This window comes from Rhinopithecus bieti, unplaced genomic scaffold (assembly GCF_001698545.2).
Source record: "Rhinopithecus bieti isolate Rb0 unplaced genomic scaffold, ASM169854v2 scaffold_22436, whole genome shotgun sequence".
Taxonomy (NCBI): domain Eukaryota; kingdom Metazoa; phylum Chordata; class Mammalia; order Primates; family Cercopithecidae; genus Rhinopithecus; species Rhinopithecus bieti.
Window position 1 is genome coordinate 316,126 of NW_016810644.1, and position 23,801 is coordinate 339,926.

General features: G+C 57.6%; 1 protein-coding gene across 7 annotated transcripts; it reads right to left on the minus strand.

Moving 5' to 3' along the window:
* Positions 1-1,346: 1,346 nt before the first annotated feature.
* Positions 1,347-23,756, minus strand: EPN1 (epsin 1). Of its 7 annotated transcripts, none has more exons than XM_017892538.1 (11): positions 23,655-23,749; positions 20,237-20,586; positions 12,063-12,312; positions 8,378-8,502; positions 7,997-8,071; positions 7,415-7,498; positions 5,321-5,624; positions 4,613-4,723; positions 4,373-4,459; positions 2,132-2,389; positions 1,347-1,967 (listed from the first exon to the last, which is right to left on the minus strand). In XM_017892538.1, the coding sequence occupies exons 2-11, from the start codon at positions 20,462-20,464 to the stop codon at positions 1,759-1,761; spliced, it is 1,731 nt and encodes a 576-aa protein (XP_017748027.1). In that variant the 5' UTR covers positions 20,465-20,586; positions 23,655-23,749; the 3' UTR covers positions 1,347-1,758. The 7 variants fall into 7 exon arrangements, with proteins under 7 accessions (XP_017748027.1, XP_017748029.1, XP_017748033.1 ...); XM_017892540.1 differs by lacking the exon at positions 23,655-23,749 and adding an exon at positions 21,886-22,053 and having other exon boundaries at positions 20,237-20,566; XM_017892539.1 differs by having other exon boundaries at positions 1,355-1,967; positions 20,237-20,566; positions 23,655-23,750.
* Positions 23,757-23,801: the final 45 nt, after the last annotated feature.

Below are 23,801 nucleotides of genomic sequence, written 5' to 3' on the forward strand. Positions count from 1 at the left end.
CCATTCCCTGGTCACGGCCATTTCCTCCCGGGAAATGACTCCCCCACAACATACCCAGGCCGGGTGTGAGAAGAGGGCTTCCCCTCCCTGGCTAAGGAAGGGAGATGCTCCTCTGCAACTGAACCTGTAACCAGCTGACCCCAAAGTTCCTGTATCCCTGGGCCCCACCCCTTCCTGCATGGCGTGGTCAGCAATTCCTCCATCAAGCCCCCCACCCTCCAGACACCCTGGTCTGCAGCGGCAAGTGGAGACCAGAGAACGCTCCGAGACAGGTCATGACCCAATTCACAGCAAGTAACAGAACCCCAACCTCACGTCACCCCGATGGCACTTCTTTTGCTCTGCAATCCCCAGGTGACGTAGGTCCACCAGGGAGGGGGCACACAGGGTGGCCACCAGGCCACTTGGACACCGCAGTCATGTTCCTCTCAGGGCCTCCAACCCTCTACTGGCTGGGTGCTCCCTGGACCCCGACCCACAGCAGCAAGTGTCCCTGTGACACAGCTATCTGGCCCCACCCTGAGCCCAGAGCATCTCCGGGCAGAAGGGGCAAGAAGTCTGACTCCAGGGGTCTGGCCCCACACAGCCTGCACTCCAGCACCTCTGAGACAAGAGCTGTCGGAGTCACTGAGGGAGCCAACCCAGCCATCAGGATTTGACCCCAAGGGATCATAGAGGGAGACTCCACATGGAAGAACAGCCTGTTCCACTTAAAACAGACACCGCCAGATCCCCGTCACTGAGGCCCTGGCTGTGGGGCCTGCAACAAGCTGTCACCTACCCCTGGAGATAACAGCAACATCTGCTCACAAGGCGGACCGAGGCTTCTCAGGGATGATCCCATCAGGTGTGGTCCAGCCCAGGACAACGGCACAGACGACAACCATGAGGCGCCTGGTGGTTCACTCAGGTCAGCCGACAGAGGCTGACCCGGTTTCCAGGAATGCAGGGATGGATTAGTGATGCTTGCGGTGGGCCCACGTGACGGCGATGGTGACCTGTGTTGCGTATGTGCCATCCCTCAGGATTCTTCTTCTCCCTGAACCCCAGTGCACTCTCTGACCTCATCCTAGTGTTCCCTCAACACAAGAGCGAGGCCTCCTGCACTGGGGGCGTCCGGCCACGCGTGGCCTCTTGCCCACCTGGACCTGCGTGGGCTACAGCTCTGCCAGGCCTCGCACTGTCCACCCTCAACCCAGCCACCCCTTGACTCGGAAGGGTCAGGGAAATCAGGACTTCTGAGACAGAAGGGCTGGTTCCCAGGCACCCCCGAGAGAGCAATGGGACGGAGCCCTGGGTCCCCGTATGAAGGGCTCTGGGGGACACGCGAAATCACAGATGGGAAGCTGGGGGAGCCAAGCCCGTGGGAATTGCCATTTATTCCCCAAGTTGCCAAAATCATCACCAAGGATTCACCAAGGGTGCGTGGGGGGGTGCGTGAGGGGAACAAGGAGGCTCAAACACTGGGGGTTGAGAGTTTGGAGGGAGGGGGAATGGGTGGGGCCCCAGCCGCCCCTCCCCCTTCTAATGCCACGGGAAAGGGGTCCTCCTCTGGCCAGCTCCCCTCCCCAGGCCCCAAGTCCAGTTTCTCTCCGGGGAGGTGGGGTGGGAAAGGAAGAGGGTGTAGTGTGAGTGGGCCCCAGGAGGGGGAAGGGCACTGGGGCAGGGATCCCCCATTTCACATGCACTCACAACACTGATCTCCCAGGGAGCCAGAATGGGGCAGCCGGATGGAGCCAGGCCCCCTTCCGCCCTGGATTATAGGAGGAAGGGGTTAGTGTTGGGGGCCGGGGGGCCTGGGGGCATCATGGGGGGCAGGCCAGGGCCCCCGCCAAGAGGAGAGATGTACGTGGGTGGCGCTCCAGGGACAGGAGGCACAGGACTGAGACGGAGCTGGTTCAGGGTTAGCGTCGCAGGGGGCGCGGGCTGGAAGGGGTTGGTGACAGAGGGGCCAGTGGCTGGGCCTCCTGCAGGAAGAGAAGACCAGAGACACGGAGTGCAGTCAGTGGCGCAGCTCACCTGTGTCCATCCAGCACGTGCAGGTGAGGGGCAAAGCATCCCTGCCCTGTGAGGCACCTGCTCTGGTGGAACCCACAGGGAGGACTCGGGCAGGTGATGGACCCACACTCACCGCCTGGCAGGAAGGGGTTGGAGGCCTTGGCTCCAGACGGCGTGGGGCCTGGCCGGCTCACCAGCGAGTCCAGGTCGACGAGGGCTGCATTGGGCCCCAGGAATGACTCCGGCGTCTTCCGGGTGGGGGGCGTGGGAGTTGGTGTGGCTGCAGGTGGGGGGCTGCCCACAGCCTCAGCCAGAGATCCCCTGACCCCACTCATGTCAAACGCCCCAGGGCTTCGGGCCGGGACCTCTCCTGCCAGCAGCTCCAGCTCTCCTGAAAGGAGCCGGGAGAGGGGCTCAGACAGGGCAGATAGCAGCAAGGCTCCAACCTGGGAGCAGTATAGGCCATCATAGGGGGTGCGTCAAAGAGCCTGGTGCCCAGAGGCCTCGGGAAAGAGGAACTGAGGTGCAGAGCGGAGCAACGCTTGCCCAGGCCAAAAGCTTGCATGTCAGCCCAGATTCCCACAAGGTGGGTCTGATTCCAGTGAGCAAACGCAAGAGGGATGATGGAAGCAGGTGTCACCCTCTGACAACCACAAGGCAGCAACTGCTTCAGGGAGGGGCTGTCCAGGGTCTCTAGGCCCACGGGGGAAGGCAGCGGGGTCCTGTTCACAGGCGCCTCCAGGCTCAGAGGAGCCTGCCCTCAGACACTCCTTGAGTACACAGCCCCAGTGGGAGCTTCCAAGTGGACAGACAGCGCAGACACGTGTTCCAGGGCGGCGTGAAGACGTCTGTTGGCTGGAGGTCTTTTTTTTTTTTTTTAGACGGAGTTTCGCTCGTTTCCCCGGATGGAGTGCTGTGGCGCAACCTCAGCTCACTGCAACTTCCACCTCCTGGGTTCAAGTGATTCTCCTGCCTCAGCCTCCCGAGTAGCTGGGATTACAGCCGTGTGCCACCATGCCCAGCTAATTTTGTGTTTTTAGTAGAGACGGGGTTTCAGCCACGTTGGTCAGGCTGGTCTTGAACTCCTGACCTCACGTGATCCGCCCACCTCAGCCTCCCAAAAGTGCTGGGATTACAGGCGTGAGCCACTGCGCCTGGCCTGATTCTCTTTTTAAATAGCTTTAACAATTCTATCTACCGTTGAAAAAATGCACACATTTGTATGGGACAAAAAAGAGCCTAAAAGAAGGAAAACTGGCTGGGCGCGGTGGCTCAAGCCTGTAATCCCAGCACTTTGGGAGGCCAAGACGGGCGGATCACGAGGTCAGGAATCGAGACCATCCTGGCTAATACTGTGAAACCCCGTCTCTACTAAAAAATACAAAAAACTAGCCGGGCGAGGTGGCGGGCACCTGTAGTCCCAGCTACTCGGGAGGCTGAGGCAGGAGAATGGCGTGAACCCGGGAGGCGGAGCTTGCAGTGAGCTGAGATCCGGCCACTGTACTCCAGCCCGGGCGACAGAGTGAGACTCCGTCTCAAAAAAAAAAGAAGGAAAACTGCAGGCTGGAAGACTGCTCTGTGTTAACCTAGATAATGAGAGGAGGGGAGTACAGGCGCAACTCACTCCCCGCTAGCCGCCGGCCTTTCATCAGGGGAAACAGGTTTCTGTACCACAACCTGTGCCTCAATAACAGCTCACTTAAACAAAAAACCAAGAGATCAGGCTGACATGACACATCCTGGGACAGACAGGTGCCAGCTGAGGGCCATGGTGAAGCACTAGTGGCCACAATGACCTCGGACACTCCTGATGGAGTAGCCACTCAGGGACTCAGCTGATGGGCCCGTCACAGGCGGTGGGCACCGGCTTACGCCAGCTGAAAACCCCAAGGAGCCAGGGCAGCTAAAGGCAGCACCCATGAGGACGCACCCTGGCCAGCCCTGGAGCCACCAGCAGGCGAGTGGGGACCTGGAAGGGGAGCCTCGGCTGCCTTCCAAACCTCTGTCCATGCAGCTCACTGCACAGGACAAGACAGTCCCTGTTCTTTGACACACTTGGAGAGTTTGCAAGGCACTCAAGTGATGTGGAGGCAGAGACAGGTCAGAGGTCGACATTTGGGTGGAAAACCTTGAGAAGAATTCTGTTTTTCTCTAAGTCTGCAATTTCTCTAAAATCAAGATGCACACTTTTTAAAGACAGGTGGATGGTTCTGGCCCACTCTACCCAAGTCAACTCTTCATCCTTAAGTCCAGCCAGCCCCGCCTGGAGCGGGACAGAGACAGCCGGGGATGGGGCTCCCTCTGGCTGCTGGGAAGGAGGGCTGAAGAGCTAGGGGGCTCCCTCTGGCCGCTGGGAAGGAAGGCAGGGGCTCACCCGCGCTGCTCCCGGAGGTCGGCAGTGCCGTGCGGAGTCGGTCGAAGTCAGAGAACTCGTCGGGCTCCGTGTCAAATCCCCCGGTGGCTGTGGGGTCAGGATGCTCTGCTCAGCCTCTCCCTGGGGCCCCGCCTCAGCTCCCACCTCCAGTCCAGGCGTCCACCCTTCCTTAGGATGCTCGACTCTAACATCTCCCACTCACTCCCGCCCGGGGCTCCGTTCCCACCCCCACTGCAGTACCTGTGGTGCCATTGGTGCTGGGTTTGGCAGGGGACCCTCCCCAGGGGTCTGAGAAGGCTGGAGCCGGTGTCCAGGGATCGGAGGCCGAGGGTCCACTGACCGGGACCCCACCTGGGTGAGGACAAAAGAGCATGAGGAGCTGGCAACCTTGACTGCCCAGATGGCCAGGGGGGACCATTGCCTCTAAATCTGTTGCTATTCACACAAAAGCTCCCTCGCTCCCGGCCTCCCGCACACAAACTCAAATTCCAACTGGGCATCACGGCCAGGCTCTGCCCCTGGGACCCCAGCTGGGGTGAGGGGCTTCCCTGCAGCCTCTGCCAGACCTACCCAGCCCTCCCTCAGCTCCCCCACCCCTCCCCTGTCCAGCTAGGTGTCAGGCCTTTCTCCACCCGCACCTCCCAGCTCCACCCACCGCCCTTCCCAGATGCCTACGTCGCACAGGCTCTGCCCTGGCCGCAGCCTCTGTGCCCCTTGGCTGAGCTGCCATCCCCTCCCCATAGCACACCCCCATGTCCTCCAAGGCACAATTTCACACGCCCTGTCCTGTCTCATCTGACCCCCTCCCTTACCCCTCCCCTGTACCGAGGATGCCCCCACCACTGCCCAGTGCCACCTGGCTGCATCTGTCCCTGTCCAAGGGCACAGCCAACCAAGGACAGGTGCACACAGGCATAGAGGCCGCATGCAAGCAGGCCACGCACTCACCATCGGAACTTCCCCATGGATCCGGCGTGGGCCCCTCCCCAGCTGCAGGGGCTGGGGTCCCACCCCAAGGGTCAACTGAGGGTCCTGCAGGGGCAGCAGGCCTCCAGGGGTCCCCAGAGGCTGGCGTGGGGGCCGGACCTCCCCAGGGATCAGCAGCCGGAGGGACAGGGGGGCCGCCCCAGGGATCCGAGGTGGGGGCAGCCGTGGGGACGGCAGCAGCCATGGGTGCTGGGCCCCCCCAAGGGTCTGTGGTTGGGGGAGGAGCTGGGGCCGTGAAGACGTCAGCAAGGTCCATGAGGGACGACTGTGGGGGAGAGAGAAGAGAAGGAGCATGAAGAAGTGGTGGGAAGCCCAGGACAGGGACCAAGCTGGGACCCGTCGCTGGGGAGGTGGCCAGGCCCTGGGTGTCCAGACAGCAGCCATCCGTAAGGGGTAAGAGGGAGGCAGGCCCCAAACACACCACCCACCCTCCCTCCTCATACGTCCTAGGGTCGGCCCACCCCTGCCCACTCCCCCACCCCAGGGAGCCCCAAAACAGGCCACACCCCTGCCCCACATCCATTCTCCACACACACCAGGGCAGCCCCTTAACCCCACCTGCTCCCAGGTCCTTGCCCAGCCCTGAGGATGGAGGCCAAGCCCTCCCCTCACTCAACCCAAAGCAGCTCAATCCTCCCTCTGCCCACTGTGCCTTCTTCAGTCAGCCCTGCCAGTCCCTGCTCCATGCCTTCCCCTGGGAAGCCCCCCGTGAACCCCACTCAGGTCACCCTGAGCACCTCTCATGATGCCCCTACATTGCCCTGCCGTCACCCCACAGTCACCGCACTGCAGGCCTTCCCACGCCACATGCACACGCATGCAAGGTCCTGCCGTCACCCAGTCACCGCACTGCAGGCCTTCCCACGCCGCATGCACACGCATGCAAGGTCCTGTGTTCTGGAGGTGCCACATGACGGGCCCAGCTAACCAGAGCCCCTGTCTCAGAAAGTGCAAGTGCCCCCAACAGACTCATGCACACATCTCCAGTCAGCACCGTGAGGCAAAGGCCCCGGGGGGATGGGAGGGGAAGAAGAGCTGAGTCCAGGGCAGGGCAGGAGAACAGATGGGTGAGATCTGGTGCTCCTCCAACGGGGCAGCCCTTACTGGGGTCACTGAGCTGTGGGGGACACTGGTAGAGATCCCTTGGCCGAGGCCAACATAAAGAGGCTTTCCATCTACCAAGAAAGTCCCACTGTGCCTATCACTTATGGTCACAAGCTATGTGTCACCTCCCATGGAGAGGAGGCCTTGTTCCCACCCCTCAAACCTGGGCTGGCCTCAGGACCTGCTGAGACCAACAGCAGTGCACAGGCTGGGGAGCCAACTCCAACCCAGCCCGATGAGCCTCTCCTGGGGGGCGGCAGCAGCGACTACTGTGCTGTGAGGACACTCGGGACAGACTAGTAACTGGGGAGAGGCCAGGGGAGGAGGCTGGAGGGCAAGGCCAGTGTGGACGCCCTGGGCCCAGAGGCGAGAGTGACCTCAGCTCTGACACGAAACAAAACCAGCCAGCCGGGCCCCGTCACAGAGAAGTATTGAAGCGTGACCTGAAAGCGCAAGGTTGTGGGAGGGTTTGCTACTCCGCTGCAGAGCACAGGAATGCCACAGAAACACTGTCTGCAAGGGCGGGACCGTGCCTCCTCGCTCACCAACAGGCCCTGGTGTGCAGCACATGGCATGGCACCAAGGAGGTGCCCAAGAAAGTGTAACAGAAGGGTGAGTCCTGCACCCTCCTCCCTGTGGCCATGTCAGGCTGTTGACCTATTCTGGGCCTCCCCATTCAGCTGTGGGCCGGGGGTGGCCCTCATGGTGCTCGGCCCGAAGAGGGATGGCCAGTGCTGACCACAGAAGGTGGCTGCAGGGCAGCCTGGTCAGTCACCAGCCTCAGCCCAGTGGGGAGGGAGAGGCAGTGAGAGGCCGACCGGGCCTGGAAACCCAGTGCCCAGCTCCAGGACCTTGTGTTTCAGCCTCTGCTCCAGGGACCTGGCCATGCAGGAGTGAGCAGGGGACGGACGGACACCTGCGGGCAGGGAGGGCAGAACAAGCCCCGCTCACCTCCTCCTTGCCCCCAGTCTCTCTCTTGCTCTCCTCGATCGCCATCTGCAGCCGCAAGTCATCCCCGCGACGGATCCGCTCCTCCTGTTGGGGCATGGGCAGCGGCCAGGGAGACGTGAGAACGTGGGCCGTAGGCAGAGGCCACCTCAGCCCGGAAGCCCCAGCAACCCCTCCCAGCCCAATGAAGGCGGCTGAAGGATTCGATGGGATGCGGACAATGTATGAAATGGGGATGGGGCACCTGGGTCAAAGGTCAGGTGGGACACGGGGATGAGGAGAGTGGGGTGCTGTGCTGGGGCACCCAGGGAGGACAGGCACCTGCCTCGGTGGTGTCTCCTGCATTGGGGGGAGGAAGGGACCCTGGTCACCCAAGCAACCTTGGCACGGCTGCGCTGGCCGCCACCCAGGCTCTGTCTGACCTGAGGTCCTACATCCTACGGCTGAAGGTACGGAGGTTTCAACATGCGTGAGCCTGTGGGCTTTCCAGCCCAGCAGGATGGTGGGGGGTGACTTAGGGAGGGGCGATGGGGCTGGTCTGAGGGGAGTCCCTGGCAGAGGCAGGGACAGGGAGGCTGCTCTGACCTTATCATGCTCTTCTCGGCTCAAACTAAGGGCCAGCTGGAGCTGGGCGTCGTCCTCGGGACCGCAGGATGGGGGCTGGGGGAGAGAGAGTGTGAGGGGCATGGTGGGAGGGGCCAGAGGCAGAGGCAGAGGCAGAGGCAGAGCCAGAGTCAGATAGGGTCAAAGGAAGAGAGGGCTTGGGGTCCCTGAACCAGTGAGGGACAGGCAGAGAGCGACACGCAGAGGGACGGGGGTGAGGATGAGGCAGGACTGGGGAGGAGACGAGTGACAGCACGTGGAGCAGCGAAAGTGAGGGCCAGGCCCGAGTCTGGCTGGGAGGCAGCCTGAGGTGAGACATGGAGGCGGGTAGCGGACAGACAGCCCCAGCTGCACGCCCAGTACCTGGTCAGCCTCCTCCTTGCTCATGGCCAGGGCCAGCTGGAGCTGCAGCTCCTCCTCCCCACTGCTCTGTGGCCATGCCTGCTCCGCCTCAGGAGGGGGGCCCGAGCCCACAGCTGCTGATGAGGCTGGAGGGTAGGGGAGAAACGCGTGAGACCCAGACCAGGGAACGAGAGACAGGAAACCCCACAGCCTAGACAGACGGGGGCTTCAGTGTTCAACCCCATCGCCCTAGTCCCCCACCCTACAACCTCTGAAGGCCAAGACTAGGACCGAGGCAGAGACCAGACACCAGGTGCTCAGAGGAGAAAGGGTGGGGATGCAGGGTCCCAGGGGAGAGGGGTGGGGGCCGCAGGCAGCCCCACCCATGGGAGGGGCCAGGCATCAGGGAAGGACCAGAGCAAAAGTCAGTCTGATAAGCAGATGGGGAACCCCAGGAACCTCTGAGCCCTGCCACCACCAGGACTCCCCGCGTGCCTGGGGTCTGTCACTGGGCCCCTGGGGGATGGGAGGCCCTTCCTCCCGGGTCTCCCAGGCCTCTGTGTCCAGGGCTTGTGGAGAATGATAGCTCTGGCAGGGAACAACTGGAATTCAGAGTGGGAGAACAGCGTCTGTTGAGACGGCAGGATCCAAGGCCTGGTCAGGGTTGGGGAGTGGCCAGTAAGGAGCCCTTGGTTCCAGGAGCAGGAGGGGAAGGGAGAGAGAGGACACAGGAAAGCATGGCCGGACCCTCCAGGAGGGTGCTGAGATATCCCCGGCCTCCACTGCAGCATCCTCTCAGTGACCCTCACCTACCCTCAAACTCTGTCCTGACACTGTTCTCTCCACCCTCAAGGCCTGTGGACCCTAGGCCCCCTCCACAGTGTAGAGAACAGGCTCCAACCAGGCCCCAGGCCCGCCGAGCGCGGGGCCATCGCCCCAGCCTCCAAAGCCCCAGGGTGGACCTTGCCTCTCCTAACCCGCCCTCCCCACCACTGTGCACTCGTCAGCAAGTTCTGTCCGCTCCAGCTCCAAGACGCCTTGCACCTGTGTTCTATACTTCTGTCGCCACCCAACCCTAGGCCCAGGCCTCTCCCTGACGAGCAGGCCTTGGCTCCCCTCGCCTGGAGCTGCAGCAGGCAGCTGTCTGGTGGCCCCACCTGTACCAGGTTCAGGGGCCCCCAGGCTGGCCCCCCTGCAGTGTGCCCAGCAGGACTGGGTGCATGGTATGCCCAGGGAGCACGTGAGTGGCAGAGCGGGGCCAAAGGATGACCATCTGGGGTTATGAGTGAAAAAGGATGAGAGAACCAGCAGCGGTTGACAGATTTGGGTGGGTAAGTGGCCGTCTGGGGGGATGGGCAGATGGAAGGGCAGCGTGGGGCACAGGTGAGGCCAGGGCACAGGGAAGACCACACTCCTGTGGCCCCTCCTCCTCTTCCCTGCCCCTGCGACTTCCTCCTAAGCTCTGAGGACTCTCAGTGTGGGTGCTGGGAATCTACACCCCATTGCCCAACCTCTACCTTGCAAATGCCCCAACCCCCCCAGCCCGGTGGTGGCTAAATCCAATGCCCAGCAGCCCCGAGGGCCGCACCTCCCACAACACAGGTAACACCGGCACTCAGCCAGCAACACCTGGGCCTTCCCATCACCGGATCACCCAGCCTCGCATCACCCAGCCTCGGATCACCCAGCCTCGGTGCTGCCCGGGGACCACAGGCCCTTGCCCGCCCACTGGGGGTCTCAGGGCGCACTCCCTAGCTGCCCCCAACCTCCTCCCCAGCCACAGCCCTCCACACAGCTCGCTCCAGGACAGGGGCCAGCACACCACAGTGGCAGCCGCAGCTGGCCTGAGAAGGTCTGAGAAAGGCCTTTACATTTTCTTTTTTTTTTTTTGAGACGGAGTCTTGCTCTGTCGCCCGGACTGGAGTGCAGTGGCCGGATCTCAGCTCACTGCAAGCTCCGCCTCCCGGGTTCACGCCATTCTCCTGCCTCAGCCTCCCGAGTAGCTGGGACTACAGGCGCCCGCCAGGTCGCCCGGCTAGTTTTTTGTATTTTAGTAGAGACGGGGTTTCACCATGTTAGCCAGGATGGTCTTGATCTCCTGACCTCGTGATCCGCCCGTCTCGGCCTCCCAAAGTGCTGGGATTACAGGCTTGAGCCACCGTGCCCGGCTACATTTTTCAATGGTGGGAAAAAATGAAAAGAATGCACCAAGATGGGCGAAAACTTCAGTACCCTTAAAAAATTAAATAACAACTGAAAACTCCTAAAAAGACATGTGAAAATTACATGAAATTCAAATTCCCGAGTCCTTGGTGAGTGTCAGAGGGGCGCAGCCGCTTCCCAGCAACCGCTGGCAGACAGGGCCAGGCAGCTGGGATGGGAAGGCATGGCCAGCAACGCAGAGGACGCTGGCTCTGGCCCTGCACAGAGTCTGACCACCCCCGAGCCAGGATCTCCCACCCTCAGGCCTCTTCCCTGAGGCTCCTGCTCTCCTCCCAGCTCCTGCCAACGTCCCTCCTCAGTCCACCCCAACCCCGCCGCCCACCTGCCTGCCTCAAGCTGACCAGCCCCTCTCAGCCGCCCACACTCCCTCCTGGTGTCCCCAGCTCTGAGCGCTCCAACACCACGCCAGCTTCTTCCCTCCACTTCACACTCTCTGCTTTCATGCCGTCTACCAGTTCCTGGGTCCTTACTCTGGAGTTCTGGGCAGGGCCGTACACACCCCATCACACCCATGTATCCCCATGGGTGCTGAACGGTGATCCCAAATGAGACCTGTCCAAACAGAAGGCCTAGACTTCCCCAAACAAGTCCCGTCCCTCGAGCCGGACCCCATGGGGGCCACAGGCCCTTTGTGCTGTCTGCGCCGGCCTGGCTGACCCACCTCCATCTCCAGGGCAGTGCTCTAGCGGCCCTTCCCCATCTCACACACCCCCACTAACTGAGGCACCTCCACTCTTCCTGGAGAGCAGAAGAGCCTCGCAGACATTCTCCCGCCTCCCTCCCAGTCCTGAGCAGCAGGACTAGTCTCTTCACGGCTGTGAGCCCACGACCAGCATAGATCACACTTTCCGGCACAGTCCAAGGCCCACACACCCATCACACAACTGGAAATGTTTCGTGGGACAGATCTTGGCCTGACGATGTGGGAGGCACTATTTCAAGTTTTGTTTTCAGTGCTGGTAACCACCCACCAGACTGAGTCCTCCACCTCCGGAAGGCATTGTCAAGGCTCCTAACGCAGGCCCAGATGCCTGGTGCAACCTGCAGGCCCTGGCTCTGGCCTTCCTTCTGTGCCCCTTCCAGGCCACCCTCTGCCTCTCCGATGTTCCCCTCATCTCGGCGCAGACAGAAGCACGGCACCCTCGGGGGTCACTGTGTGACTGTCCCCTCAGAGCCCTGTCCCCAGCACTGACTGCCCTCAGGCCCTGAGGCTATGGGGAAGTGAAATAAAAGTTCCCAATTCTAGACCTGTCCCGGGGCACAAGGCAAGAGGCAGGGAGGGTCCCGGAGCTGCTGCATGGGAGGTGCTAAGGGAAAAAAGGGCGCAAGTGAGACCAGAGCAAGGGTCCCAGGTGAGGAGAGGAAAAGGGGGATGCCTCAGTCCCTCCTGGCTGGGAGGGAGGGAAGCGGGCGGCTGGGTGCTGGGAGCCGCAGCAGGCAGAGGACAGACTCTAGGCCGTCAGGGGATGCAGGGAGAGCTCACCCGTGGCGGTCTGTGCCAGCTTTTCCTTGGTCTTGAGTGCATGTGCCCGCTCCTCCCGCAGCCGGTCCTCATCACGCAGCAGGGCCACCAGCTGCTTGGCTTTCTCGCGCACGTTCACGCCCTGGTCCTTGCCGTCGCGGTCCACATACTGGAAGTCCTTCAGCGTCTGCACAGCGTACATGTTCTCCTTGCACTGCTGTGACACGCGCTCTGAGCCGGTCTTGATGAGGTACTCCATCAGCGTCATGGCCTGCGGGCAGGCACAGGGACACCCGGTCAGCACGCTGGGCGGTCAGCACGCTGGGCAGGCACCGCGAGGCGGGCTGGAGACGGCCCAGGCCCCGGGGCAGCCGACTGGGTGCAAGTCCCACAACCCACCTGTCCCCACCGAGTATGACACGGCCCCATGCTGTGACGGGGCGCAGCCGCAGAGGGACTGCGCTCAGCGACAGACACCAGCACAGTAGGCCACACGGCCTGGGACATGAATCATCCAGAACCGGCAAATCCAGAGAGACAGAGAGTGGATTATGGGTTGCCAGGGGTGGAGGGAGGCATGGAGAGGGAACACCTGAAGCTATGGGTTTTCTCTCTGGGGCGATGAAGGAGTTCTGAAGCTGGACAGAGGTGGTCGCACAGCACTGTGCATGGGCCGAATGCCACTGAACTGTGCGGTATGAAGAGGACTGCACACTGCAGGAGCTCCATCTCAATCCAAATAAAACAGGAAATGGCAGCTGCAGGCACCACAGCCACCGTGGGCATTACCTGGCATCCCGGAGCCCTATTTCTCCACAACTAAAATCTAAAGTAACATGGCCAAGAAAACCACATTCGTTAAATCACAATGAAAGGGGTCTTAGTATTCAGTTTGAAATGTGTCAGTATTTCTGACTGTAAATCCTCACGCTGGTATTAACAGCCTGGAGCAGTAGCTTGTCACCTCTGCAAGAAGGGAAGAGATCCACGCAAGGGCCCACGTAGGCCTGGGTTCTCTCGGGAGGGGCACCCAGGTTCCACACCACCAGGAGCAAGAGGACAGGGCAGAGGGAACATGATCGTTCAATCTGCACCCTGTGGTATGTTTTGCATTTTATACTATGAAAACAAACTTGCTCTCAACAAGTTGAAATTAATAGTGGGGGCGGGGGGACCAAGGTCTCTGTGGCTCTTCCTAGCTCAGGCTCAAGTCCTGGGCTTGAGGGGTCATGGCCCCCTTAAGGCTCTGCAGGGGTGTCTTGGTCACTGACCTCAGAAAAAGGCACACCTTTAATTTTGCAGGTGATTCCAGGGCCTTCACAGAGCCACAGAAACCCACCCAGGGCTCCTAGGGGAAGAGTCAGCTATCACAGCTAAGCTCCGCCTGAACCAAGGAGAAATCTGCCAGGAAAGATGCCAGGGCCATTCGTATCTCCTCACCCTCTGAGGCAGCTGGACCTAGCTCTGGCAAGGCCTTTCAAAGGTGTGTTAACAGCATTTACAGTGTAATCAGAGATTGGTCTTTAACCGGCCTCAAGGTATTTACAGGAAAAGAGAAAGGAAAGAAGATAAGCCATTTCTATGCTTTATCACACCCTAAGCCAAGAGGCAGTCCCAGGTCCACAACTCCTGGGACCCTTATGTTCTGGAATTCAGAATTTTCCTGAGTTCAGACTAGGAAAACAATGCACATACAACACATAAGAGAACGCTCCAGGCAGAGTCCTGCCAACAGCCACATTACTGCGGGACCAGCAGACACCACATAAACGACCTCACTTCAGTCTGGGTCAGACTTTGTGCCAAATGGATCATGAAACACTTTTGTTTCCAGAGCTCTCTGGACTTTGGTATCGCAGCTAAAAAGATTGTGAAGTGGGAAATAGTGCGAAAACCCACCCACAGTGAAATGCAAATATAAACTATGGTACACTCACACAGTGGGACTACCACATGCCCTGAAATAAAAAATAAACCAGGCCAGGCGTGGTGGCTCACACCTCTAATCCCAGCACTATGGGAAGCTGAGGCAGGTGACCACCTGAGGTCAGGGATTCGAGACCAGCCTGGGCCACATGGTGAAACTGTTTCCACTAAAAATACAAAACAATTAGCCAGGCATGGTGGTGCACACCTGTCATCTCCACTACTCAGGAGGCTGAGGTGGGAGGATCCCTTGGATGGGGGAGGCAGAGGTTACAGTCAGCCAAGATCACGCCACTGTACTCCAGCCTGGGAGACAGAGTGAGATTCCATTTAAAAATAGATAAATAAGGCCGGGTGTGGTGACTTATACCTGTCATCTTACCACTCTGAGAGGCCGAGGTGGGTGGATGACAAGGTCAGGGGTTTGAGACCAGCCTGGCCAACATGGAGAAACCCCATCTCTATTAAAGATACAAAAAAGTAGCTGGGTGTGGTAGCGCACACCTGTAATCCCAGCTACTCAGGAGGCTGGGGCAAGGAGAATCATTTGAACCCAGGAGACAGAGGTTCCAGTAAGCCGAGATCGCACCATTGCACTCCAGCCTGGACGACAGGGCAAGATTCCGTCTCAAAAATAAGTAAGTAAATAAATAAAATAAATCAATAAATGAAACAAATACATATCTGGGCACAGTGACTCCCGCCTGTAATCCCAGCACTTTGGGAGGCCGAGGCAGGCAGATCATCTGAGGTTAGGAGTTAGAGACCAGCCTGGCCAAGATGGTGAAACCCCATCTCTACTAAAAATACAAAACATTAGCTGGGCGTGCTGGCATGCGCCTACAATTCCAGCTACTCAGGAGGCTGAGGCAGGAGAATCACTTGATCTTGGAAGGCAGAGGTTGCAGCGAGCCAAGATAGCGCCACTGCACTCCAGCCTAGGCAGTAAGAGCGAAACTCCGTCTCAAGAAAAAACAAAAAATAGGCTGGGCACGGTGGCTCACACCTGTAATCCCAGCACTTTGGGAGGCCAAGGTGGGCAGATCACGAGGTCAGAAGTTCGAGACCAGCCTGGCCAATATAGTGAAACCCCATCTCTACTGAAAGTACAAAAATTAGACAGGTGTGGTGGCAGGCACCTGTAATCCCAGCTACTCAGAAGGCTAAGGCAGGAGAATTGCTTGAACCTGGGAGGCAGAAGTTGCAGTGAGCTGAGGTCGCGCCATTGCACTCCAGTCTGGGCGACACAGCGAGACTCCGTCTCATAAATAAGAAAGAATAATTAAACAAACATTATTTAATAAGATTAATTATTTAATAATAAGGTTATTACTTAATCTTATTAGATTGGGTGCAGTGGCTCAATCCTGTAATCCCAGTGCTTTGGGAGGCTGAAGTGGGTGGATCACTTGAGTCCAGAAGTTCAAGACCATCCTGGGCGACATGGTGAAACCCCACCTCTAAGTAAGTAAATAAATAAATAAATAAATAAAACAAAAAATGAGCCAGGTATGGTGGCACGTGCCTGTCATCCCTGCTACTTGGGAGGCTGTGGCTGGAGGATTGCTTAAGCCCAGGAGGCGGAGGCTGCAGTGAGCCGAGACCACGCCACTGCACTCTAGCCTGGGCAACAGTGAGACTCTTTCTCAAAATAAATGAACAACTGCTTTATGCAACAGCACAGTCAACCTTGCTGACCTGATGGTGAGCAAAAGAAGCCAGACACAAAAGACCACGCATGTGACTCCCTGTATATAAAGTTCTAGAACAGTCTTGGCAGACAGAAGTCAGACACGGTGCCCGCAGGAGACGGGTTTCCTGAGGGAACCTGGAAGGCTGGATGCATCCTCTACCTCCCTCTAGGCGAAGGCTACACAGGTGTCCAATATGTTAGACATTCATGATGTGCTTAGTATGCAATTCCTTAATCAAAAATTTAAAACCTTATTTTAGAAGTGAGCAAGTGGTCCAGATGTAGTGGCTCACGTCTAATCCCAGCCCTTTGGGATGCCAAGACAAGAGGATCACTCGAGCCCAGGAGTTCAAGACCAACCTGGGCAACACAGTGAGACCCCTCATCTCTACAAAAAATTTTAAAATATTTTAAAATTAGCCGGGCATGGTGATATGTGCCTGTGGTCCCAGCTATTCCTCAACCATGCCTGGAGCCCAGGAGGTCAAGGCTCGGTGAGCTATGATTGTACTGCTGAATTCCAGCCTGGGCTACAGAGCAAGACCCTGTCTCTAAAGAAGTTAAAAAAAAAAAAAGTTTGCAGAATAAGTTGTTTCTCCTTTGCTTTTCTAAAACAAACAAAAGCAGTGGCCAAATGCATAAAGTAATAGTCCTTTTTAATGCTAAAGGTAGCTTTATCAAGGACATGCTGCAATGCAGAAATAAAGTTTAAAACAGGAATCAGCAAACATTCTGTAATGAGCCAGATGAAAATATTTGTTTTTCAGGCCATATACTCTCTGTCTCAACTACTCCACAGCCACAGATGAATGGGCCTGGCTGTGTTCCTTTACTTTTTTACAAAAACGGCTGTGGGTGGGATTTCACCAGTGGGCTGTACTTTCCTGACCCCTGGTTTAAAGTCAAGACTGAGAGACCCTGCATTCCTCAGAAGTGAGGTGGCAGTGCAGGGCCCAGAGGGTGGGCTCGGGGCAGGACCCAGAGGGGGTGTTCGGGGCTCCACACAGGGTCCAGAGGGTGGGCTCGGGACTCCTCTTGGCTCTACCACATCCTGCGTGGTAGAGCTGAGCTCCTTTGTGTCTCAGTTTCCTCATCTGGAAAACAGAGAAAAAGGAAGAAAAGAACTTCCTTCACCAGGTAACTGTGGATTTGATGAGAACCTATGTGTGCTACACATACAAGTTACCAAATAAACGCCGGCCCTTACTCACCAAGACTCACCCCCAAGGCCACGCAGGGAGGCCGTGCAGAGCCAGGCCCGCGAGGCCCCCACAGACCACCCTCCTTCTCCACGGGGACAGTAAGATCCACAAAGTACCAGCCAGCAGGGCCACAGGGTGGGACAGCCTGGGCTCTGAACAGACGGGCCCAAGCCCCACCTCCCCCATCTCTGGGCCTCAGTTTCCCCATCCATCAAAGTGGAAAGACTGCTCCTGCACAACCCACCACCTGGGGTGAAGTGACAAGATGAGACCATGTGGCAAAGGGATGGTGGGAAGCAAGAGGACCCGCCCTCATGCCGGAACAGGTCAGCACAGAGGGCTCCGGAGAGGGTCAGAGGGCGCACAGCAGCTTCACAGTGGCTCAGGGCCTCAGGGCCCGTGGGGTCGTCCTCATCACCCGTACTTCCAGAAGGGGACTGCGGGACAGAAGTGGTCATCCAAGAGGGGAGGCGCTGGCTAGACGTGGACGCAGGGAGCCCCTCCTGGACCCCTGCCCTGTGCCTATGCTTAGCTATCAGCACATGCCACAGCAGGGACAGCAGTGACACGTGCTGACCTCACAAAGCTGCTCTCAGGACAGCATCCAGCAGGCAGCACAAGCAGCAACCAGAGCAGGTTTCCACAGACACCATCAACCCTGCCCAGGGGTAGTGAGGCTGAACCCCACCGTCAGTGTGAGGAATCAGCAGTTCAGGGTGGAGCAGGAACCCCACGACCTCAGCCACATGGGCTGGGGATCCCCAAGCTCAAAGAAAAAGGCCGGCGCCCAGACTCTGCTGTGGGGAGCACAGAAAGGAGAGTCCCAAGAATCAAGAGATGCTGTGAGGATGGTGAACCCAGCAAGAACAGCCAGGCCTGGGGAGGGTCCCAGAGGGGCCGCAAAAACCACAGGGGAGGTCTTGGGGGTGACAAAACCTTCTATGCCTTGGCTGTGATGACAATTATGAAACACGTGCATCTGTCAGAACCCAGAAAACTCTATCTTGAAAGGCTGGGTTTTATTGTGTGCAAATTATACCTCAGTAAATCTGCCTTTACAAAGTTATTAGAAAGAACCAGGCTAGAAAGGCTGGCTAAGACCTGTGACTGGCTGGCTGCTTCCTCCAGGAAGTCTGCCCTGACTGCCTGAGGCCTGCAGAGCCTTGTGCTGTGTTCCCTCCTTCATGGCACCCGCCAACCTATCGGCTCAACTCCCACCTACCTGGGAGCTGCCTGAGGGTCGGGGTCAGGTTTGATCAGGGCTGGGTCCCCAGCACCGTCCAGCAAGAGGCTGCCCACAGGTAACCAACCTCAGGACAAAAGTGCGGCATGAACAAAAAAAATCAAGTTGCTTCCCCATGGAGGCTCTCCCACCTCCTTTAGGAAGCAGCCCAAGCCCCGCCTGGCACTGACGGCCACATCCCTCTCCTGCCCTGCCCGCCGTCCACCGCGGCTACCAGCACCGCATGCTCCCCAGCAGACTCTCAGGCCTTGGCACCTGCCAGCCCTGCCCACAGGCCACTCTGTCTCTGCCCCCAGCAGCATCACTCTGGCCACTAGCCAGGAAGGATCTGCGTCTAGGGCCCCTCTGGATTTATCACCTCTGCACACCCACCCCTCCGGCCCCACCTGCCCCTCTAGCCCCGCCCCTCCTCCTTGCCTCCACAGAGGCTCCCCTGCACCCCCAGGCTTTTCCAAGATCGTCAACTAAACAAACGCCACCCAGCCCTTCACAGTAAATGACCAATAACTGATTCAACCTATGACTCAACCCAATCTTGGTGTGTCGGGCTGGGCATGAAAAAGAGTCACAGGAAACGAGCCTCAACGCTGCTTCCACGTGGAAGTGGTGCAGCGCTCTGGGCCTCAGCCTCCTCACCTGTGAGGGGAGGGAACTGCCCTCACCTGGGCAGAAGTCTCAAAAATCAGCAAGGACGGGGACCTCGCCCAGAAAAGGCCCAGGTCTAAGGGCATGAGGGTGGAGCCTTGCAGGTCTGGTGCACCAAGACACCCTGAGCGGGCCCTCTGCAGATGCTTGCCAATGGACCGCAACAGCAGCTGTCTAACACTCACCAGCCCCTAACCCGAGTCGGACGTGAATCAACTCCACGGGCCCTCACAGAGGGAGATTCAGGGACGAGCCCGAGATCCCACCACTGGGAGAGTAACCCGGCCCCAGCCCACGCCCTTGGCCACTTTGCCGTAACACGAGGAACACAGTAACCCAGTAACCAAAGACCAAAGGTGGGGATGCTAAGGCCCCTGGACCCCAAGAGCAGCAAACTGAAAACCCACTCGCTGAGTCCTGCTCACAGGCGCGAGCCCTTTGGCCCAAAACCTGCGATCTGCGTGTGTGGTCAGTGGATCAGGGCCAGCAACTAGGCCACATCCATGGAGGGCACTTTGGACACATTTGCCGAAATTACACATGCACGAGTCTCTTGACTCAGCAACTCCAGTTCTAGAAAACAGCAAAGGTACCAGGATATTCACGGCCATCTCATTCTTAAAACACTGCAAAACCCTTTTCAAAAAAATCCATCAACAAGTCACTAGTTAAATAAATGATGACCAATCCATAGAGTTGAAAGTTCTGCAGTTGTAAAAGAAAAAAAAAGGCGGCAAATCTTTTACATCCTGATAGGGAATGTTTAAGATAAAGCCTCATTTTCCTTTTTTAAATTGGGGTCTCATTTACATATGGTAAGACTCGCTCATTTTAACATCAGTCTGAGTTCTGACAAATGCACAGGACATGAAGCCACTACGGCACTCAAGGCACAGAACAGTCCCGCTGCCCCCAAAATGTCCTCGTGCTGCCCTTTGCAGGTGACCCCTCCCGTCCAACTCCCGGCGAGCACCAACCTGCTATCTGCATTCCATCCCTATGGTCCTGTCTCTCCCAGTCGGATCGATGCCAGCAAACGGTATGCAGGCTTTTGAGTCTGACAAGGAGTGTGAGAACACGACACTGTTTCAGCGTTCATCCCCAGCGTGGCATCACCTGTGCCATGGGGAGCACACATCTGCCTGAGGGGCATTCACAGACGGGGCCCAGAGCGGAAACTTGGCTCTCTGAGGAAAGGAACTGGGTATCTGGGCACACAGAAGAGATGGGCACCGTGGCCCTTTCAGGCCTCCTCAGCACATGAATCTTACGAATGCACCACTCACTCAAAAACAGATTTTAACCACAAGGCTCCAAACTTCTTCGCCTTACGTTCGTTGCCTTCATTAAACAAAAAGAGAGATTTTGCTCTTCTACAGCTCCTCCTGAGAACCGGGACGCCATCCCAGGCAGGGTGCACAACATGGGCTCCTGCCCTCCCGCCTGAGCCCCTGCACCTGCCTGGGGAGGAGAGCGGGACGCTGACCTTGTAGACGTGCCGCCAGTTCTTGCCATGGTCGTTGAGCCGCTTCCAGATCATGCTCATGATCTCCGAGAAGGCGACGACATTGTAGGTGAGGTCGGCAATCTCTGACATGAGGGAGCTGGACGGACCCCAGGGGTCATTGCTCGTGGCCTCTCGAACCTTGATCTCCGCCTCTGAGTAGTTGTGGACAATGTTCTTCATCTGGCGCCTCAAGGACGAGGTCGACATGGTGCCTGGCTGCAGCAGCAAGGGGCACAGGGCCCCTGATGCGTGGAGAGACGCGGCGACTCCCGGACGAAGGCTGTGGCAGGCGCTGGCAGGTCACCGCATCTGAGAGAGGAACAGGACCTCTGGAAACACAAGTGGGACATGGGCTGCCCAGAGCCCTCAGGGTCAAAGATGAGTTCCTAACTGTGGCCCAGAAGGCTCCGTCCCTTGTTAACCTCTAGGTCTCAAAGTAACCCCATCCATGTTTCAGTTCCTCAAACAGGCTGCCTCCTTCCTGCTGGGGCCCCTGCTCAGTGAGGCAGAGTATATGCAGTGGCACATCACAGCCCCACACCCTGGCTCAGCCAGTTCCTGGCCAGGCCACCCTGGGTGGGCTGCCATCTCCTGCACCTCAGCTTTCTCTTCCGTCAAATGGGGCTCCGTGCGGTCATCTAGGGAACTGACGCCCTGTAAACACTGGCGGCACATCCAGAGGCACTCCGTCCTGCCCATGCGCTCTTCCTTCTTCCTCACCCAGGGATGTCCACTCACCCCAAGTGCTCTGCTTACACTTCCCAGGTCCACACCCAAACATCACGGTCACCTTTCCCTGGAGCCTCATCAGTAAACCCAGCCTCCCTCCTGATTTTATATTCTTTTGTCTGATTCTGTAGCTCAGGTCAACCCACAGGCCCCATGGGGGCAGAGAACATGTTTGTCTGGACGTGGCTTTTCCTAGCAAAGAAGCTGGCCCAGAAAAACCATTCCGTAAACCATGCAAGGAGGAAGTGGAGAGGGAGGACAGGACAGACCTCTGGAACAAGGATGGAGCGGGCAGGAATCCACAGCAAAACAAGGACACATGAGAAAGAAGGCTGACGAAGGATGAAGGGATTAAAGACAGGGGCAGGAGCAGGGAGCCAACCCAGAGCGGCAGGAAGAACCGGGGAAGCCAGAAGACCAGACATCCCAAGGATAGGGGAAGCCCAGGGCTCAGGAGAGATAAGGAACCTAACAGCCCCACTGCCTGGGTCCCAGCTGTGTGCCAGGTGCTCACTCAGCACAAGAGGGACATTACATTTTTCAATACTGCATGCAGAGACTGGGCTCCTGGAGGTTAACTAACTCAACCAAGGTCACACACCAGGAATAGCAGGGCAGACTCAAACCAAGGCCCACCTGAACTCCAAAACTCATACTTTTAAATTAACCTCGATTAAATTAACCCATCCCAAGACTGGTGATGAGAAACAGAAGGAGAATCAAGCAAACGATGATGACACCAGCAGACACTCACACTGCTCGTATCCCATGCCAGGCACTGTTTTAAGCGCTTTACATGTATTAACTCAGTTAATCCTTGGAACAACCCCATGATTCACAGCCACCTCACAGGGTGGAAACGGAGACACGGAGGTTCAGCCCTTTGCCCAGGGACATACCGTACTCCTGGAGCAGCCTGGTTCCAGAGCCAGCTCTGATCACCGGTCTATGCGGCTCCAACAAGCCACAGAGGGAGATTTTCAAAGCCCCACCATGATGTAAGCCCAGGGGAGATAGGGATGACTGACAGAGGCCGGCCTCTGCTTCAAACTCAGACCAGAGAGCCAGGCACCTGAAGACAGATGTAGCTAGTTAAAAAGAAACTCTCCGGGGTCCCAAAAGAGCCCCAGCCTGACACATTAAGATGATGAGATGATGTAATACAGAGAAGGGGACTGACAAGAAATAGAAACAGACCCGGACAGAGACACACAGAAACCCAAACCCGGGCAGAAGGAGCTAGGCAGAGACACAATGAGAAAGATACAAGCAACAGCAGATACAAGAACATGGGAAGACAGGGAGGCAGGAGGCCAAGGAGGAAAGACAGAGGCCCAGAAACAAAAAGAGACCTGGCGAGAAGTAAGAGACAAGAAAAACGGAATCTAATGGCAAAGAATAGAAAATGTGAGTTCAAATCCTGGCCACATCAGCTACCTGCAGCGCCAACCTCCTTGAGATGCAGTTTGCTCAACTCTGAAATGAAGAAATTCCTACCTGGCAGGCCGGTTGATTAAATAAGATGGGTACATACAGTGCTTGGCTCTGTGCCCCACAGATAGTAGGCGCTCAATAACACTGGCTGCTATTATTATCAGAGAAAAAAACAGAACAGTTCCAAAGGGTGGCGGCAGAAAATGCACTACCTTAATGCTGTGTACCTATTTGGCGTGCATTAGAAAAAAATACCCAACTAGCACATCAAAGCTAAGATTTCTCAGATACTGCTTAGAATGAGACCGTATTTCAAATTAAATTGATTCCAAGAGAAGTATTAGATTAAAAAGAATACAAAGGATATGGCAAAGTTCTCCAAGGAGTACTCCCAAATAACCGACCGATATCTTAACACGGACTGTGTAAAAATCTCTAAGCACTGTAATAACAAAAACCAGAGCTCCCAGTAATTACACACTTGCTATGTGTCAGATACCATCTGGTACTTCACAAACATCACCTCAACTTACGTGCACAGGGGCCCTATAATGCAGAAACTATGAACGCCTACGAACTACGAATTTCCTACGACTAGGAAACTGAGGTTTGGAGCTGGAGAATATCACCTGGCAAATACCACACAGCTTAGCAGACAGCCGGGCCTCTGAATCCAAGGCTGGGGCTCTTCACCACCACACCAGAGACTCAGAAAACAGGGGAAAAGGGGCAGATTCTAGACCAGGGAACAGACTCCTGGAAAGAAACTTCAGGATTGGAGGTGATAGGTATGGGGGCAAAACTCAGATGTTAAGACGGGGCGGGGGTAAGATTTGCACCATAGGCAGAAAAGCCCGCAGGGAAGGGCTAGAGACACCTAGGGAAATGAAGACTCAGAAACTCGAAAGACACAAACAGAATCCTGACAGACAGGCATGACAGGCAGAGGAAAAAGAGACCCGGGACAGACACACAGACACACTCCTATCTCCAAACCCTTTTCTAAGTCCACTGAAACAGGCACAGGCAGAGGCCCACGGGAAACAGACGCGGACAGACACGAGAGAGACAGACAACCGACACGGGGGCAGTCAAGGCCGACACAGGAGCAGAGACACAAAGGCCGCCAGAGACACCCAGAACTGGCCAGGCGCGAGCCCGCGCACGCCGCGGCCCAGGCCCGAACACCCGGAGCAGGTGGGCCGGCGTCCCCCGCGCTCCGCCCCGCGCTCACCTCGGCCCCCTCACGCCGGGCTCTGGGGGGTCATGGCGGTCAGCCCCTGCCCCGCTCGGCCTCGGTGTCGCGGGGCTTGCGCCGGGCCCCGGGCGGGGGACCAGGGGGGGGCACGGGGGGACCCCGGAACCCAAGGGGGGGCCCCAC